Source organism: Boeremia exigua (genome assembly GCF_020726555.1).
Source record: "Boeremia exigua strain MPI-SDFR-AT-0100 chromosome Unknown C7974scaffold_1, whole genome shotgun sequence".
Classification (NCBI taxonomy): domain Eukaryota; kingdom Fungi; phylum Ascomycota; class Dothideomycetes; order Pleosporales; family Didymellaceae; genus Boeremia; species Boeremia exigua.
The window spans coordinates 1,908,178-1,925,826 of record NW_025763518.1 but is presented as its reverse complement, the minus strand read 5'-3'; the positions used below and the strand labels follow the sequence as shown (position 1 = coordinate 1,925,826).

Here is a 17,649-nt window from a genome sequence, read left to right as displayed (position 1 = left end):
GTAGACGAGCAAGGTGCGTACAAACCTACCCTCACACGGCCACCTGCGCGATTGTTTCACAGAGTCTCCAGCACTATGATATAGCCTGCACTGTGGTCTAGGTTATGCGCAGATTCTGCGGGTGTCGCCTTTTTGCTCTGCGGGTGGTGCACTTTGCTCTGCACGGCCCGGCAATGAGACTCAACGTCCCTCCGCATTCGATGGCGGTCGAATGCCGCACGGTGCCTAGCACGGTGCAGTGAAGCTTGTTTCACGCACAAGAGGCTGAAGACAAATGAGACGCTGTTTTGCATGGTTTAGATGGACATGAGCACTTGTGCTGGTTCTGATGTTTGTGGCGGCAGGGGGTGGTTGTGTTTAGTCCGTATATGCAAGTCGACAAGTGTAATGGCATTATCCAGATATGTCTTCGATGAAGGCTAGTAGTATGTGTTGTGTCGATCACGTTGACGTCGGAGTGGTGATGCTGAGAAAGACGTCGGGCCAATCACAACCCGCCATTTCTAATTGTGAAATCGGTCAACCGTTGCTTGGCGGTAGACGAAGCTCCACGACGTCAACGAGCGATTCGCCCCGACAGCAGCACAGCACAATGGCTTCGAAACTGGTGCCCCTTGCCTTCCGCAGCGCCTCGCGCGCCCTGCGAGTCCAGCGCCCCCAATGGCGCGCGTTCAGCGCCTCGCCGGCGGCCCGGAGCGACAACCTCATGGTTGTGAGTAGTTTTGTACATGTCAATTGCTCCGCTGACGCCCGCAGCACCGCGACACGGCGGAGAACAACGCCTCGATCCCGTTCAAGTTCACGGCGCAGAATGAGCAGCTCATCAAGGAGATTGTGTCGCGGTACCCGTCCAACTACAAGAAGGCGGCCGTCATGCCGCTGCTCGATCTCGGCCAGCGCCAGCACGGCTTCACCAGCATCAGCGTCATGAACGAGGTCGCGCGCATCCTCGAGATGCCGCCGATGCGCGTCTACGAGGTCGCCACCTTCTACACAATGTACAACCGCACCCCCGTGGGCAAGTACCACGTCCAGGTGTGCACAACAGTAAGCGCTCCCCGGGACCACCCAGCGGGCCCAACTCACATCTCGTAGACACCCTGCATGCTGCGCAACAGCGACGCGGTGATGAAGGCGTGCGAGGACACGCTCGGCATCCACCACGGACAGACGACCAAGGACGGCAACTTCACCTTCACCGAAGTCGAGTGCCTGGGCGCGTGCGCCAACGCGCCCATGGTGCAGATCAACGACGACTTCTACGAGGACCTGACGTACGAGACGACGCAGTCGCTGCTCAACGCGCTGAAGCACGCCACGTCGGCCACGGGTGCGCAGGCACCCGCCGAGGGGCTTGCGGGCGCGGCCAAGGTGCCGGCGCCGGGGCCGCTGAGCGGACGGCAGAGCTGCGAGCCCGCGGGCGGCTTGACGGCGCTGAACAGCGAGTTCTGGGGCAACGAGAAGCTGAGGACCGACGGAGCGCTGGATTAGCGTGGGGATGTGTGTTTGCTGGAGCTGTTGGTGATGCGTGTAGATTACTGAATACCATTTCTGGATGTACGTGTGGTTTGGATGTACGTGTGGATCAAGATGGACCCTGTTGTTTATATGTGAGACTGGTGGTAGCTGTCTGTGGTGATGGACTCGACCAGTAGACGTCAAGCATTCGCCTGGCAACACACTGCGACTGACATGGCTCTGGCAGACACGATGCAACTGACATGCATCTGACAGCCCCAACATGCATCGTGACCATTCAAAGCGTGACCTCCACAGTGCCACAGCACCACAGCCATCATGTCAGCGGCGGCTCGCTTCCCCGCTCGCACCCACGCCCGCCGCACCACGCCCGCCGCACGCGGCACGCGAGTGTCTAGCGATTGGCCCCGTGTTGTGTCAGCGTGCGGCACCCTGGCCGAGGCCCCAAGTGTTACAGCTTCAGCCAGACGCGATCGCAGACGGCCGCATGCTTCGCTGCATCAGCGTGCAGCCATCTCTCAGCGCGCATGCTCCCGGCGCCGCAGCCCCTGATGCTAGCTCCGCACTCTCGGGCCCAGCTCATCTGATCGCCAAGTGGGCTAGACGAATCAGGCGCGTTGCCGGGGGTCACCATGACTTCAGAGTCGGCCGTCGCGCGCTGGCTCGACGACACCGCCTCGACACGGCCGGCCACGTTGCTGCACCCGGGCGATGAATTCCCGCTCCGCACCTTCAGCAACCCGCCCTCGACCAGCAGCCTCAGCGACGCCGCCACCGACAGCGACGCCGCGCCCCCGCCCACACAGCCGCGCCCGGCCATAGACACCTCGCTCTTCCCGACGGGCGCGCTTGGGATGGAGACGTCGACCCGGCGGCGCTCGTCCTCTCTCACCGGCCCTGCCGCCGCCGCCGCCTCGAGCAGCAAGGAGCGCCGGCACCGCGCGCGTGACGCCCACATTGCCGAGGAGGACAGCTCGGCCTCGGACAGCGGCGAGCACAGCGCGCGCAGGGAGCGCACGAAGCGTATCCGGCGGAGGGATCACAGCGGGCATAGAGATCACAGCACCAGCGACAGCGCCAGCGACGACATGAGCGCCGACGGGCTCGACGATGACGAGGAGACGGGGCTGACCCGCAAGGTGCGCCGCAAGAATGCCCGCCGCAAGCGCCGCAACACGCTGCTCGACAACCGCATCGTGCCCGACGCCCCCATTACCTTCACCAAGGAGGAGAAGGCGCTCGCCGACCAGAGCCTGTACCGCTCGATGCTGGTCAACGCCGTGCTGATCCTGCTGTGGTAAGACCCGCGTGCGATTGAATGCCATCGCCCGCTAACCGTCTAGGTACCTCTTCTCCATATCCATCTCCGTCTACAACAAGTGGATGTTCAAAGTCGAAACGGGCGACGGCGCCGCCACCAACATCTTCCCCTTTCCGCTCTTCACCACGTGTCTGCACATGCTGGTGCAGTTCTCGCTCGCCTCGCTCGTGCTGTTCCTCGTGCCCTCGCTGCGCCCGCGCCACGACGCGCTCAACCCCCACGCGCCCGGCGCCCGTGTCGAGCCCGTCGACCCCAAGAAGCCGCTCATGACCAAGTGGTTCTACTTCTCGCGCATTGGGCCGTGTGGCGCGGCGACGGGCATGGACATTGGCCTGGGCAACACGAGTCTGAAGTTTATTTCCTTGACTTTCTTCAGTGAGTCTTGCAATATCGCTAGCATTGAACACGGCTAACAGCACAGCTATGTGCAAGTCGTCGGCGCTGGGCTTCGTCCTCATCTTTGCCTTTCTATTCCGCCTTGAGCAGCCCTCGTGGCGCCTTGTGCTTATCATTGCTATCATGACCCTCGGCGTCGTCATGATGGTCGCCGGCGAGACGGCCTTCCACGCGCTCGGCTTCATCCTCGTCATGGCCTCGGCCTGCTCGTCGGGCTTCCGCTGGTCGCTGACCCAGATCCTGCTCCTGCGCAACCCCGCCACCGCGAACCCCTTCTCCTCCATCTTCTTCCTCGCGCCCGTCATGTTCACCAGCATCTTTGTGCTCGCGGTGCCCGTCGAGGGCTTTGGCGCGCTCCAAGAGGGGCTGGCCCGGCTCTTCGACCAAAAGGGCACCGCGCTCGGCATCGGCATCCTGATCTTCCCCGGCTGTCTCGCCTTCCTCATGACGTCCTCGGAGTTCGCGCTGCTCAAGCGCACCTCGGTCGTGACGCTCAGCATCTGCGGCATCTTCAAGGAAGTCGTCACCATCACCACCGCAAACCTCGTCTTCAACGACCCCCTCACCCCCATCAACCTCACCGGCCTGGTCGTCACCATCGCCAGCATCGCCCTGTACAACTACATGAAGATCAAGAAGATGCGCGAGGAACACCTCCTCAAGGCCCATCTCGACGCGCACGACGAATACGCCCCCGTCCGCACCGCCGACCCGGACCGCGCGCGCGTCTCACTTAGCTCGCACCGAGGCGCTGCGGCGAGTCTGCAGCTCGCACCGGCCGGCACGGCCGCGCGCAGCGAGTCGCCTGCGCGCGCCAGCCCCGTCAAGCGCCCCGAGGATCTGGATTAGAGGGGCTTGTTGGGATGTTTTGTTGCGGGATTGCGTGCATTACAGGCGTTGGGCTACACGGGCGGGCAATAACCGCCCCGGATACATTATTTTCTTGCGTCGCGAATTGAATGTTCATTGCTGATGTGGTTGCCTGCTGTCGTGAAGTCTAAACTGCTCTCGTGAAGTCTAAACTGCTGTCGTGAGCCATGTCGTGAGCCGCGCACGTGCACCACCTCCACGCCCGCCGTGCAATCAGGGGCCCGCGGCGCCCGCCCCTAGCTCGTCGCCACAAGCGCCGGGCGACGCATTCCCAGAGGCTAACGCAGCGCGTGCCCGTCGCCTGCAGATAACATCACCACCTCGCCGCTCGCCGCGCACCGCCGTGTCCTCGTCGCCCGCGCTGCTGACGCTTCATCGGCGTGCACACCGCGGCCTCGTTTCGCTGTTCTTTTAAGCGCACGGCTCGTTTCAGCGGTATAAGCGCGGCGCTGAGCTCCGCCTGAGGTCGTTGAGAGACTGCTGCTCTGCTAGGCACAACACACACCACACACGCAACGATGCGGCTCACCACCTTATCCCCCGGGCTCGCCGCCCTCGCCCTCCTCAACTTCACCCCCCTCTTCGGGCTCACCCCCCTCGCCACCGCCCAAAACCTCGAAATCCTCACCACCCACGCAGTCCCCTGCGCCCGCCCCTCGCGCCCCGGCGACACGCTCGCCATGCAGTACGCCGGCACACTGACCGACGGCACGCCCTTCGACTCCAACGTCGGCGGCGCGCCGTTCGTGTTCAAGCTGGGCGCCGGGCAAGTGATTAAAGGCTGGGACGAGGGGTTGCGCGGGATGTGTGTCGGGGAGGAGAGAAGGTTGAGGATTCCGCCCGGGATGGCGTATGGCGGGAGGGGGACGGGGGGGATTCCGGGGGAGAGTACGTTGGGTGAGTCTTTTTTTCTTTGAGGGGGGGGATGACGCTGACGGGATGCAGTTTTCGAGACGGTGTTGTTGGAGATTAAGGGTGTGGCGAAGGAGGAGCCGCTGGAGGAGCACAAGGGCGAGATGGATACCGGGAATGAACCTGTGCTGCCTTCGCCTACACCTACACCTGCGGCTACGCCTATAGCTACGCCCACACCCGCGGCTCATGACCAACCCATGCCGCCCCCGCCGGCAGACAAATCAATATCTGCCGCCCTCCCCATCCCGACCACCCCCGACACCGCAGCCGCCGCCGGCAAGCACCCGCTCGATGGCGAAGACGGCAAGGGCGAATGCAACCTGCTCGGCGACTTTGCGCTGCTGGTGCAGGGCGCGCTGGGCCTGCTCGCCGTGTCGTCGCTGGCCGTCAAGCGGCTGCGCGAGCACCCGCGGCGCCCGCTGAAGATCTGGTTCTTCGACGTCAGCAAGCAGGTGTTCGGCTCCGTGCTGCTGCACCTGGCCAACATCCTCATGTCGATGCTGTCGTCGGGCCAGTTCGACGTGGCCGCGCAGACGGCCGCCGCCGCCGCCGCCGCTGCCTCCGACAAGGGCGACGAGCCGAATCCGTGCTCGTTCTACCTGCTCAACCTGGCCATCGATGTACGTCCCCCCCCCCCCTTTGTTATATATACCAGCTAAAGCTAACCCCCCAGACCACCCTCGGCATCCCCATCCTCGTCCTCCTGCTCAACCTCCTCCACCGCGCCTTCCTACACACCCCGCTCGCCAACCCCCCCGAGTCCATCCGCAGCGGCAACTACGGCCACCCGCCGCGCGCCACCTGGTGGCTCAAGCAGTCCTTTATCTACTTCCTCGGCCTCATCGGCATGAAGTTGTGCGTCCTCGTCATCTTCGCCCTGCTGCCCTGGATCGCCTGGGTCGGCGACTGGGCCCTGCGCTGGACCGAGGGCAACACGGCGCTGCAGATCGCGTTCGTCATGTTCGTGTTCCCGCTTGTTATGAATGCGCTGCAGTATTGGATCGTGGATGGGTTTATTAAGGATCCGGCGGGTGCGGAGGCCGGGTATGAGGGTGTTGGGGATGAGGACCGTGATGATGAGGACGATGAGGCGGATGAGGCGTGGCTGGAGCGGCGACGTCGCGAGGTCGGCATCGATGGGGATGAGGTGGAGGGGCCGCTTAAGGAGGCGAATCCGACGGGTGTGCCGGTGCGCAGGCAGTATGATCCGGCGGTTGATGGGGAGGCGAGTAAGTCGCGCACCGATTAGGGCACCGACTAGGGGGGCGTCTACTGGTGTCCTCACACCCAAGGCGGGGTTTGTAGTATTAGACAGAGCAAACTGTATTTCTAGGCGTTTGTCTTGGGGCGGACGCGAGTGGCGTGGTTCGCGGTCCCTTGTTGATGCTCTGTGCTCGATCTCTTCTCAATGCCTTCTGTGCTCGATGCTTTCTATGCTCGCTACTCTCCGTACTCTATGCCTTCTATACTCTCATCCCCCCCTCTCACCCCCATCTTCCTTTTCAACTTTCCCACTTTCCCACTTCTCCCCTTTTCCTCTCTCTCTCTCCCTAGTCCACATTCCCACTTTCTCTCTCTCTCTCTCTCTCTCTCTCTCTTTCCCACTTTCAACGTCGCCCCGAGTCGCACGCAGCACCCACTATGCATCGGCTCGCGGCACAGTGTGCGGCTGTCTTGCTTGAGTGTTGGATGGCTGGGTCTGAGCTGGAATGTCTGCCCTGAGTTGGATGCCTGCGCTTGAGCGTTGAAAGCACCGCACGCATGCTTCCAAAACACCGTGTGCCATGTATGCTGAGCAGGTGTTCTACAACCGCTGTGGTCTGCAACTGCCGTCTCGACAACCGCCGTGGTCTCGTCAACGTACACACTGTGCTGCAGCTGACACTGCACCGGCGCTGGCGGTGGGGATGCGGGACGCGGGACGCGGGACGGGAGTCTGTAGTCGGGAATGTACGTGGGCGCGGGGTGAGGGTGTGCGTGTGTGGATATATGTATATGTGTATATGGATGTATATACGAATATGCATAGATAGACATGAATATATGTGTATAAAACAGTGCATTCCACGCACCCTCTAACCCCCCTTCCCCTCCCCCTTTTTTTTTAAGTCTGCACTGAGAGAAGTCTCACGCCTAGAGTCTCACGCCTGGAGTCTCGCGCCTACCAACTACCACTCACTTCCAACTACCACTCACCACTCACCACTCACGCCCACTCACTCCCAACTACCCCCGCTCCCACTAACACCCCACCCCCGCCTTCTCTGCTCACCAAAAACATCCCCCCCCTCCCCCACCGCCGGACTCCCCGCCGTCGCCGGACTCCCCGCCACAGAGTCCACGCGCGCGTGCATATACGACTGACTCCTCATTTTCGGCGGCATGGGCGGCGGCGCGGGGACCGCAGACGGATTCGCAGGCGCAGTCATGGTCGCAGGCGTGCTGTGCGTCCGTTTCGGCGGCACGGGGGGCTTGGGTTTTGATTTCGCCGCTGTGGAGGCGGAGAGGAGTGCTGCGAGGGCTGCGGCGGAGGAGGGGAGTGCTGGCGCTGGCGCTGGCGCTGGTGGTGGCGGTGGTGGTGGTGCGGATGCTGATGTTGATGCTGCAGCAGGCACAGGCACAGACACAGACACAGGAGGAGGAGGCGCAAACGCAGAGGCCGCGACTGGCGTCGTGGATGCAGACGCCGACGCCGACACTGACGCTGACGCTGACGCTGACCCGGGGTGATTTGACGCCGGCACCGGCGACGGGAAGTCGCTCGAGAAGGAGAAGTCGGATGCGCAGCCCGGTGACTCGGCGGACGCAGGGACGCTCACGGAGAGATCGGGGTGTGCGAGCGGCGGCACGGGGGGGTATGTTGGCAGCGGGGTGGGCGGCGGGGGGGAGGCGGGCGTGTGGGGGGAGTAGGGGGTGAGCGGGGTGTGCGACGTCTGCGGGGAGTGCGACGGATGCGATGTAAGCGGGTTATGCGATGTGAGTGGTGAATGCGTGGCATGCGTGGTATGTGTCTGCGCCGCACCCCTCCCCACCGGCTCGAGCATCTCCCACTCAGGCTCGTCGCCCGCGCCATCCGTCGCGGTTGAGAAATCCGTCCCCGCGACCGAGCCGTCATCCGCTTCCCACGCGCGCCGCCGTGCAAGCCGGGCCTGCAGCTCTGCCTCCGCGGTCGCCTCGTCGGGGACGGGCGTGCCTGCACCCCGCGACGTGCGCATGGCCAGGTCGCGGCGCCACTGCGGCTCTGCGCCGGGCGAGCCCGCGACCGCCGGCTGCGCGACGCGGTAGTCGTGCGGGCTGGCGGCGATGGTGCCGGCGAGGCGGCCCATGGGGGTGAGCGGGGTTCTGAGGGGCGCGGCGACGGGCGGGCGGACGGGCGCCGGGCGCTGCGAGGCGTGGAGTGGCGCGGGGCGGTTGCCGATGCGCAGGTGGCCGTACTCCTGGACGCCGTGGTGGCCGGTGAGCTGGGCTGGGTCGAGGACGGCGGGGCGCGGGGCGGGCTTGGGAGGGGGCGACGGCACGGAGCGTTCAGGTGATGAGGGTGTTTGAGGGGCGGAAGCGCGGTCGCGGGCGCGGGCGAGGGCGCGCTCCATTTCGTCGTTCTGCTGCTTCTGGGCGGCGAGGTCGGCGGCGGCGCGCTGGCGTGCAGCGGCGGCAGCATCTGCGCGGCGGGCGGCTTCCTCGTCGTTGAGCGCTTGGAGTTGTTGCTTCAGGGCGGCGGCGCGCTCGGCCTCGTCCTCCTCCTCCAGCTCGCGGGCCCGGCGGGCGAGGGCGTCGCGCTGGGCGTTGAGGCTGCGCTGGTGCTCGGCCTCGTCGCGCTCGCGCTGGCGGGCGTCTTTGTCGCGCTGGCGCTGCAGCTTGCGCTCGTGCTCCTGCTTGTCCAGCGCGTCCTGCTGGGCCTGGAGGTCGGCGGCCTCCTGCTCACGGCGCTGGGCGTCGGCTTCGCGCTGGCGGCGGGCCGCGTCGCTCACCGCCTGCAGCGCTTCTTCCTGCTCTTTCTTCTCCGCAACTCTCCGCCTCTCCATGGCGGCCGCGCGGCGTTTGGCGTCGGCCTTCTTCTGGCGGGCGGCGCGGTCCTCTTCCTCTTTGGCGAGCAGCGCGCGGTCTTTCTCGAGCCGGGCTTTCTCTGCCTCGTCGGCCCGCTGCATGTCCTCTCTGCGCTTCTTCTCTCTGCGCCTCTCCGCCTCGGCCTCCTCCCGCCGCTTCTGCTCTTTACGCGCCTCACGGTCCCGCTTGTCTTTCTCCGCGGTCCTCAGCGACTCGGCCAGCGCGTCGGCGAGCTCCTGCTCATCGCGGTCCTCTTTCTCTTTCGCGCTGTCTCGCTGGCGGCAGTCGGAGCACTTCCCAGACTTCCTCCGCGTATGGACTTGCGTCCCGCGCTCCTTGTGCTGCCGGCTGTCGGGCTGGCAATGCACACCACTCGCCTCGAAGTATTCGCACTCGCTTGTGTCGATGTGGTCGCGCTTCCTATGGCCGCATTCAAGATGCGTATACGTGAATATGCACATGATGCCTAGCTCGAATTTTGATAGACGCAGCTGTGCAGCTCAGGAAATGCATGGCTGTCCTGTACATAATATATGGGTCTCCAGTGACCAGCTCCAGTGACTGCGGGCTCGCGGTCCAGGGAAGTGGAGCCATGAATGCAGCGTTAGTGTTGCATGTTGTCACGGTTAGTTGCATGCGTGGACAGCAACACCAACGTGTGAATAGCTGGTTGTCCGCCCTGCTCCACTAAAGTGAGGCGCAAGCGCCGGCGGCCCGCTGGGACCAGCACCGAGTCCTGCAAATAAAGCTGCGGATACCGCGCTGCCAACATAGCCTCCCTGACCGCCCTGAGTGGTGTCACGTGCCTCTTACCGTCCCTTTGACGTCTCCAGTCACCCCGGGAGGCTGGGAGTGGGGATCGAGTACTGCCGGTCCTGCTGCTGCGTGTGGCGGACATGCGAGTGGCTGTCGATACCGAGGCGGCCAGCCAGCACCGGCTTGCAGAGATCAGCGGTGATGTATATCGACTCAAGGGGTTGTCGTGTCAAGGTGATGAGTGTCGGCAGCGCTGGTCTCTACCGCAGACCAACAGCAGTACATATCAGCAGTATTCGGCCAGTATATTTCAGCAGGATTCGGCGCATCTACTGCGCTGGCCTGCCATCCTGCTTACAACGAAGCGCTTCGCGTTGCAGTCGAGTTGGCACCAAATGTTGTGGTCATGTCTGCTTAGACCGCCTTGACGGCCGCGTGGTTCGCCGTCCGGGCCCGCTGCGGCCCGTGCCATGCTCGATCGTCCGCCTCAGTGACGACTCCGACTCACAAGCTCCGGGGCTATGTATTGGTGTTAGAAGCCAGCACGGCCGAGGGGTTGGGTTGGGTGTGGCGGGAGCGAGCACGAAATACAGTGCGTGCGAGCGAGGTGCGCGTTGCACATCTTGGGACTACCATGCGTTGTGTAACGCCCAATACGCTCAAGAGTTGGGACGTAGGTCGCGCGGCACAGAAGGACTACATGTTTACCTGCACTTCGCTCGCGGCGCCCTCTCTGCGGCAACAGAGAGTAGCATGCAATGCTGTTCAAGTATCACCTCACTTTCCATAGTCGCTCAGTAAGAGAGGCGCACCACGTCTGTCAAGGAAAAATGTCGAGACGAGGGAGTGGACGTGTGGGCTTTGCAACGTGCATCATCTACAGCACTCTCAATTCCGCAGAGATTACTTGTACCGCCCCACAATCTTCCGCCGCTTCTCAAACGCATCCCCAACCGCACTCCCGCTCCCCCGCGGCCCATCCTCCACGGGCCTCTTGCGGCTCTTCTCCAGACTCCCGCCCTTGGCCTTGCCCTTCTTCTCCGTCAGCCGCTCAATCCGATCAATCCCGGCCCCAATCCCGCGCATCTCCTCGCCGCCAAACCCGCCCGCGCGCCCGCGCTCCTCCTTGCGCAGATCCTTCTTGCTCTTGGGCGCGAGGCGCGTGAAGTTCGCCTCTTCGTAGTCGCGGCGCTCGCGCTCCTCGCGGCGCTCCTTCTCGCTCTTCGTGTGCCGCCCGCCGTGCGTGATGGTGCTGCCGATGGAGGGCTCGGCGAGGGGCGCGGACGAGAGCTCCGTGGCGATGAACTCGTTGAGGGTGGCGGACTGCGCGGGGCGGCGCTCGCGGCGCTCGCGGGCCTCGGTTGTCGGCATCGCGATGGGCGTGATGCGCGGCGGGCGGTAGATGCCGTCTTTTGCGGGGGCGTGGTCGCGCGTGGGCTCCTCGGGGCGGGCGCGTGCGACGGCGGCTTTGTTGGGGGCGTAGGCCATTTCGTCGTCCGAGTCGGCGGTTTGGTGCGAGGCGACGGACGAGGCGTCGCTGTCGTCGGAGGCGTGGGGGCGCGCCTTTGGTTTGGCGGGCTGTGCGGCGCGGCGGGCGGCGTCGTCGGCGCTGCGGATGATCTTGTCGATGTTGTATTTCAGGCGGTTCTCGAGCGGGCGCACGCCCTTCTCCAGGTAGATTCGCAGCTCGACGAGCTTCTGCACGACCTCATCTTGGGGGTGGAGCTGGTCGCTCGCGCCGGAGGAGCGCGCTCGCAGTTTGAGGAGGATCAGGAAGACGAGGTTCTGCAGGTACGAGAGCAGCAGCTCGTTCTTGACATCGAGGAGCGAGATGCCTTCCTTGGGCGGCAGGATGTCGTCCTTGGGCAGGGCCTCGGTGGCGGATTGGATCGAGGTTGTGAGCGTCGCGAGCAGCGACTCCAGCGAATTGTCGACCGCCATTGTGATATGCGTCTGGGAGTTTGAAGTTGTCGTCGCGTCTGCATGTCGACAAAATTTTGGGCTTATCGATAGCGATGCTCCCTGCATGGGTCTAGTCTTGATATGGCCAAGTGTGATCATACCCCTAGCACACCCAGACAACCTTCCGATGCTCATGTTGCTGCTCCAGGAAGACAATGTGCAGTGGCAAGTCGAGGCAGCTCACAATGCTTATGGTTTGCTTCTCAGCTCAAAAATAGGACTTGGAGCATTTGTATGCACAGCTGTTAGCTGATTTTGTACCGCGCTCGGAAGTAAAGACGGCGACGAGGGTGCAGATCTGCTTCACCCTTGCTGTACCTCTGTATCCAAATGATTGTGCTGTCGTCGTGATTGTACGCGACATATTCCCGCCAGACTTGACTCCAGAAACTACATAGTACAACGCGCCAGGATGTGGAGGTGAAGGAGGCAGCACGTGCGCTCGCGTCGCTAGCTCAGAATTCGCGCAGCGCAGCGCGTCACCCCTCCACCCCGCCAGCCCCGCCTTGCTCCAATGGCCGCAGATGTGTCCATGGAGAATGGCACATCCCTGAGCCCGGCCCCCCATGCGGACGACAAACCGCCGGCGACGCCCAATGTGCTCGAGGTCGTGTTCGGCTCGCTGATGATCAAGCCATGGTATCCGTCCTTCTACCCCGAAGAGCTCGTGGGCCGGAAGGTGGAGCGCCTGTACGTGTGCCAGTGGTGCTTCAAGTACTCCAAGGAGCTCACCGGCTTCATCAAGCACCTTGTAAGCTCCCGCGCCCCGTGATGCGCACGGCTGACCGCTGCAGAGGGCCTGTCCGCTGCGCAGCACCGAGCCGCCCGGCACCCACGTCTACACGTCCAACGGCTACTCGCTGTACGAGATCGACGGCGAGAAGAACAAGCTCTACGCGCAGAACCTGTGTCTGTTCGCCAAGCTGTTCCTCGACACAAAGTCGGTCTTCTACGACGTCACAACCTTCCTCTACTACCTTCTCGTCGCGCACAGCCCCGCCCCCGCCATCCCCAACACGCACCTCGACGCCGATGCGCCGCCCGCGCACAACCAGGTCGTCGGCTTCTTCAGCAAGGAGAAGATGAGCTGGGACAACAACAACCTCGCCTGCATCCTGGTCTTCCCGCCGTGGCAGAAGCAGGGCCTGGGCCAGATCCTGATGGGCGCGAGCTACGAGATGAGCAAGCGCGAGGGCCGCATGGGCGGCCCGGAGAAGCGTAAGCCAGCCCCTGCGACGCAACGCGTCTGCTAACAAGCACAGCGCTGTCTGATCTCGGGTACCTCGCGTACGTGCACTACTGGTCGCAGACGCTGGCGCGTGCGCTGCTTGCGGCGCCCGCGAAGAAGACGCTGACGGTCGCGGAGCTCGGGGAGCGGACCTTCATTGTGCCCGACGACATCGTGGCGACGCTGCAGGTCATGGATGTGTTGGAGCACAAGAAGCGGGGCGGCGCCGAGGCGGTGGTGAACAAGGCGAAGGTCAGGGCGTGGGTGGAGAAGCATGGCGTGAGGTTGGAGAGCCCGGTCGATGCTGACGCGTTCACGTTGAGGGAACGTAGCCGCAGCGAGAGCGAGGAGTAGGGAGGTTAGGCGTTTTGTTGAGATACCCCGTTGTTGTTATGGTCAGATATGAGGCAGTCAACCTGCCTGGATAGAGGATGGCTAGGTAAGATACTATAAGTTGCTTTATATCATCGCTTGGCGCTTTGCTGATGTGCCTAGTACGCACTATATGCGCCGGACCTTCTTTTTTGGTGAACATTTACAGGAGCGTCTTCTTATAGTGCTCCACGGTTCTTGCACTCCGTCACTTGAATCCAACCAAGATGATGCTACGGACGACAAAATGCTGCTCGCTGTCTGGTTCAGTTCCTCGCCCGCCGATAGTCCACCGCCTTACGACTCTCATCAAGGCAGCCGCACATGACAAGCAGATATAAAGCAACAACCGCGCAACTCACACACCTCGAACCATCCGATAATCCACCGCCTCACCATCGTCACCAAGGCAACCACGGAGCAAACAAACGCGCGGGACCATATAAAGCCTTGTCCCAAGATGACCATTCTTAGCGGCACAGCCACCGATCCGCAGTTGTGCGGTGCATGCCCCAACGTCGCGACGCGACCTTCAAGTGCGCCGGATGCGACAACATGCCGTACTGCTTTAAGGGCTGTCAGATTGGGGACTCCGACCAACACGCGTTGCTGTGCGACCAGTTCAAGAATTTCTAGGGCCAGCACCAGCACTAAAAGTTGAAAAGAAATTAATTCTTAAACTTCAGTCTAATCTACTAAGATTAATAGGCTATAGAAGTATGTAACTTATATAAATAGGAAACAACTACTTAACAATTACCCTTGCTCTTAAGACAGACAGATCGTGTCTATACTCCTTGTTGCAGACCTCCCCTTCCCTTTGTATTTCCTAACTGTATTTATCCCTAAGGATCACTTTAATAACACTTCTGAGAGTACTTGGAAGTACGATCTTACATACTACCCCCGCTTTACCAAGGATAAGACAACACAACAGCCTAGCACTTTTCTAGCCTTGCACGGCCTGCTATCTTATATCACTGTGCTCCCGTGCTCCTAATGTTATGATCTTTGCGTCTGCTTAATCGCCCTCTAGTTGTAATTTCAGCGACTCCATCATTACCCTTTCTAGCTCTACCAGCACGTACACAGCTTCAGGTAGCAGAACTCAATTCTTAACTTATTTATAAGTAGTAGCGAACAACCTGTAAATCTCGACTCTTCCCCATAATGAAGCCATATACATACCGACCGCTTCTGCCCGCCAAGCACAGTATCCGGCTTGTACAGATCCTCCCGGGACTTCCTGGGACCGAGATTCGTTGCCGAATTATCGACTACACCATCCGCGATGACCGTGTCTCGGGACTCTTCGAGGCACTTTCTTATGTTTGGGGAGAAACCACGGATCCAAAGAGAATCTCTGTTGCGGACGTGGCCAGCACCATAACACAGGACACTGTGGACGGCTACCTTGCCATTACGTCCAATCTGCACGATGCTCTCCAAGAACTCAGAGATCCAGCGTTGCCGAGGACTTTGTGGATCGACGCGGTGTGCATCAATCAGGACGACCTCGAGGAACGTGCAAGCCAGGTCAACTTCATGGCGAAGATTTACTCTCATGCCGGCCAGGTGGTGGTCTGGCTTGGTCTCGCACAGGGTAATTATGAGACGGGGGAGCTATTCGCCGCCATCGAGAACGCGGCTGACGTGCTTCTCGAACCACCCGCTGTTACGAAGTCCGGTGGTAGTGATCGAGATGAGTGGCGCGTTTCTGCTGAAAGGCCTCGTGACCCAAATGAGCACGTTGCAACAGACGAGTTTTTGAACACAGCGCTCGACAGCCTGCTTCGCCTTCCGTGGTTTTCGAGGGTTTGGGTGCTGCAAGAGGCCGCTACTGCACGAGCCTTGGTCGTGAAATGCGGCGCTTTCGAAATGCCAGGCCCGATTTTCACAAACGGTGTGCAGTATCTCCTGAAGATTGACCGGCGCCCTAGCAAAGAGGGTCGGGTACTGAGTGCATCTGTCCTTGAGATGATGACTCGGAACATGTCTGCGCTGGGGCGACCCTTCAGCACACATTTGCTCAACGACGTTGGATGGGGGCAAATCGGCCATGCTCGTCCCCTGAGTGATCTTATCGAGCGGTTCTATCTTCATGGAGCCACCGACCAACGCGATACGATCTTTGCTTTGCTCAACTTATGCAGTCCTGAATCACGCGGTTCCATGCAGCCAGACTACACACTGGCGTGGACTGATATCTGGGCTGCTACTATCAGGCAGATCTTGGGATCTGAAACGATCGTTACATGTCCCACGCAAAAGCAGGCTTGCATGACACTAAACGGCTACGTGTTGGGTAGTATTTCACTATCGGACGGAACTTTCTCGACATCATCGGGTTCCTGGAGAGCGTTTGGATGGAAAGCGACTTGGGCCATCCAGTCCTGGTGTAAAAGCATTCAGGACGGCGATATCGTGTTTCTCGCAGCTGGTGCTGCGGCTCCGAGCGTGATACGGGCTTGCGACGATCACTTCGATGTCATCTTCATAAGCCTACCGCCACCTGTCGCCGCTTGGGGTCAGTTCTTGGGGGGCTCAGGGTTTGGTTGGCAAGATCTGCTTCCGTGTCTAAGGCATGGTTGCAGAAGAGCCAACCTGGTATGGGACTGGAGTCCACATTACCCCAGTTCCTGCATCGGTCATGTTCTGCTACTTGATAACGCTCGTGTAGCAACAAACGCACACCCCGATGAGTTTGCCCGTATGGAAGATTTTATCAACATAATGGCCAGCGTACCAGACTCACTACGAGACATGTTCCCTGATGCGAGGCCGACCACCTTTGCCCATATCCAACAACAGTCTGAGAAGCCTGGGTTCCCTTCCTATCTTGCGACCAAAGTAGAGATACTTAGGATGTTCTCAGCAATCCGCGGATTTCGCTTGTACAAATGGGTATTGGAATTATTCCAGGATCTGCGTTATATGCGCTGGATGATGACCCATCAAACCGGGTCTCAAACGTCTGACGAGGTGATCCTCGACTACTTCAGAAGCGAGGGCTACCCGTACCACACCATGTTCGACCTGATGCCCATCATTGGACTGAAAGCACACCTGCACAAGGGTGGCACGACGACCAATTTGCGCTTCAGTGACGCCTCAAACACAGACCTCGAAACGTACTTCTCAGCGCTACTCAACACCAATCTTGCCGATTACTTCGTCGTGGGAGAGGATCTGTACTATCACCTGCAACCCCGTATGGTGGAGCACGGGTCGATCTTGCAGTCTGGCATCACACAATACATGAGCAAAGCTGTCATCCGTCACAGCGGTACCGCTCCAACTGACATCGGTACTTCCGCTGCATCGCTACTCACACGGCCTTCTATTCAATATGATGGTTCCGAAGACATGACGACTGTCAATTTGAGAGCGTACGCCTTGATATCGGCGTGTCGAGGCAGAGCACCGACTTTGCCATATTCCGAGCTGCAAACGAGCATCCGAAACCCGCGTACACTATACTTCTGCGCTCGTTTGTTCTCCGACCGACTCGCCGACACGCAAACAGCGTACGATATCTTGTCTTCAATACTCAGTCTGGAAGCGGACGCCCCGCCCTTGTCTCTACTGCAGCGAATCATTCACTGCCAAAACGCACGCAGCTTTGAACAGTACACTGATCTCAGATCCTCTCAGGTTGGGTATCATTGGTGCACTCGAGATGGGATTTCTGCTGAGTTGCTATCAAACAGCCAAGACCATCGCGCGGAAAGCTACCAACTTCTGGTCAACTTGATCGTTCTGTGGAACCTGAAGTCTCTGCTGGTGTACATGGAATCGACCGAGATGCTGCAGATTGCGGCTACGACCGTAGACGATAACGTCCTGCCGTTTCTGAAGACCTTGCTGGAATTAGATCCCAGCTTGGATGTTCCCCTGCAGCAATATGGAGAGCTTCTGCTGGCTCAACTTCCTTTCTGTATGGAACTCCCGAACTTGCCGGAAGAAGAAGAGTGCTTCTTGGATGGGGATGGCGACTTAGAGCAAGGCGCTGAGGATTGACTGATAACTCTTAGTCTAGATCTATCCAAGAAAGATAGATCCTGACAAGGTGCATAACTTCAAAACACTATTAACGTACAAAACAGTCTTGCTGTTTATCTTAGCTAAGAAGGATCTATTATACATGGGAACTATAGTATAGTGGGTTACCTACTATACTATAGTCGGCCCAGTACAACCGCACCTTCTGGATGCAGCACCACGACCTGTCATCCCCGCCCCCGCCGAACCAGAGTCTGCGCCCGCTGCTCGGCGCGTGGGCGGCGCGCTGGCGCGGCCCCGTCAT

General features: G+C 60.6%; 8 protein-coding genes across 8 annotated transcripts; 6 read left to right on the top strand and 2 right to left on the bottom strand.

Moving 5' to 3' along the window:
- The first annotated feature begins 551 nt into the window (after positions 1 to 551).
- Positions 552 to 1,737, top strand: C7974DRAFT_348902 (thioredoxin-like [2Fe-2S] ferredoxin-domain-containing protein). Its single transcript, XM_046139420.1, has 3 exons — positions 552 to 712; positions 757 to 1,047; positions 1,096 to 1,737. The coding sequence occupies exons 1-3, from the start codon at positions 593 to 595 to the stop codon at positions 1,489 to 1,491; spliced, it is 807 nt and encodes a 268-aa protein (XP_046002923.1). The 5' UTR covers positions 552 to 592; the 3' UTR covers positions 1,492 to 1,737.
- A 106-nt stretch (positions 1,738 to 1,843) lies between these two features.
- On the top strand, positions 1,844 to 4,192 carry C7974DRAFT_383051 (triose-phosphate transporter family-domain-containing protein). Its single transcript, XM_046140729.1, has 3 exons — positions 1,844 to 2,776; positions 2,823 to 3,175; positions 3,222 to 4,192. Exons 1-3 carry the CDS (start codon positions 2,112 to 2,114, stop codon positions 4,043 to 4,045), a joined length of 1,842 nt encoding a protein of 613 aa, XP_046002922.1. The 5' UTR covers positions 1,844 to 2,111; the 3' UTR covers positions 4,046 to 4,192.
- A 117-nt stretch (positions 4,193 to 4,309) lies between these two features.
- C7974DRAFT_325580 (FK506-binding protein 2 precursor) lies at positions 4,310 to 6,461 on the top strand. Its single transcript, XM_046138971.1, has 3 exons — positions 4,310 to 4,963; positions 5,012 to 5,601; positions 5,655 to 6,461. Exons 1-3 carry the CDS (start codon positions 4,585 to 4,587, stop codon positions 6,228 to 6,230), a joined length of 1,545 nt encoding a protein of 514 aa, XP_046002921.1. The 5' UTR covers positions 4,310 to 4,584; the 3' UTR covers positions 6,231 to 6,461.
- A 736-nt stretch (positions 6,462 to 7,197) lies between these two features.
- C7974DRAFT_407871 (uncharacterized protein) lies at positions 7,198 to 9,486 on the bottom strand (the record flags this gene model as incomplete). The annotated part of the gene is made up of 1 exon (XM_046143275.1): positions 7,198 to 9,486. One exon carries the CDS (start codon positions 9,484 to 9,486, stop codon positions 7,198 to 7,200), a length of 2,289 nt encoding a protein of 762 aa, XP_046002920.1.
- Positions 9,487 to 9,739: 253 nt separating this feature from the next.
- Positions 9,740 to 10,703, top strand: C7974DRAFT_15941 (uncharacterized protein). The gene has a single exon (XM_046135923.1). It carries the CDS (start codon positions 9,983 to 9,985, stop codon positions 10,580 to 10,582), a length of 600 nt encoding a protein of 199 aa, XP_046002919.1. The 5' UTR covers positions 9,740 to 9,982; the 3' UTR covers positions 10,583 to 10,703.
- C7974DRAFT_299499 (U3 small nucleolar ribonucleoprotein-like protein Lcp5) lies at positions 10,685 to 11,722 on the bottom strand (the record flags this gene model as incomplete). The annotated part of the gene is made up of 1 exon (XM_046137750.1): positions 10,685 to 11,722. The coding sequence occupies one exon, from the start codon at positions 11,720 to 11,722 to the stop codon at positions 10,685 to 10,687; it is 1,038 nt and encodes a 345-aa protein (XP_046002918.1).
- A 535-nt stretch (positions 11,723 to 12,257) lies between these two features.
- Positions 12,258 to 13,325, top strand: C7974DRAFT_430097 (acyl-CoA N-acyltransferase; the record flags this gene model as incomplete). Its single annotated transcript, XM_046144676.1, has 3 exons — positions 12,258 to 12,494; positions 12,538 to 12,961; positions 13,006 to 13,325. The coding sequence occupies 3 exons, from the start codon at positions 12,258 to 12,260 to the stop codon at positions 13,323 to 13,325; spliced, it is 981 nt and encodes a 326-aa protein (XP_046002917.1).
- Positions 13,326 to 14,378: 1,053 nt separating this feature from the next.
- C7974DRAFT_467843 (heterokaryon incompatibility protein-domain-containing protein) lies at positions 14,379 to 17,439 on the top strand. The gene has a single exon (XM_046146371.1). It carries the CDS (start codon positions 14,514 to 14,516, stop codon positions 17,361 to 17,363), a length of 2,850 nt encoding a protein of 949 aa, XP_046002916.1. The 5' UTR covers positions 14,379 to 14,513; the 3' UTR covers positions 17,364 to 17,439.
- The last annotated feature ends 210 nt before the right edge of the window (positions 17,440 to 17,649 follow it).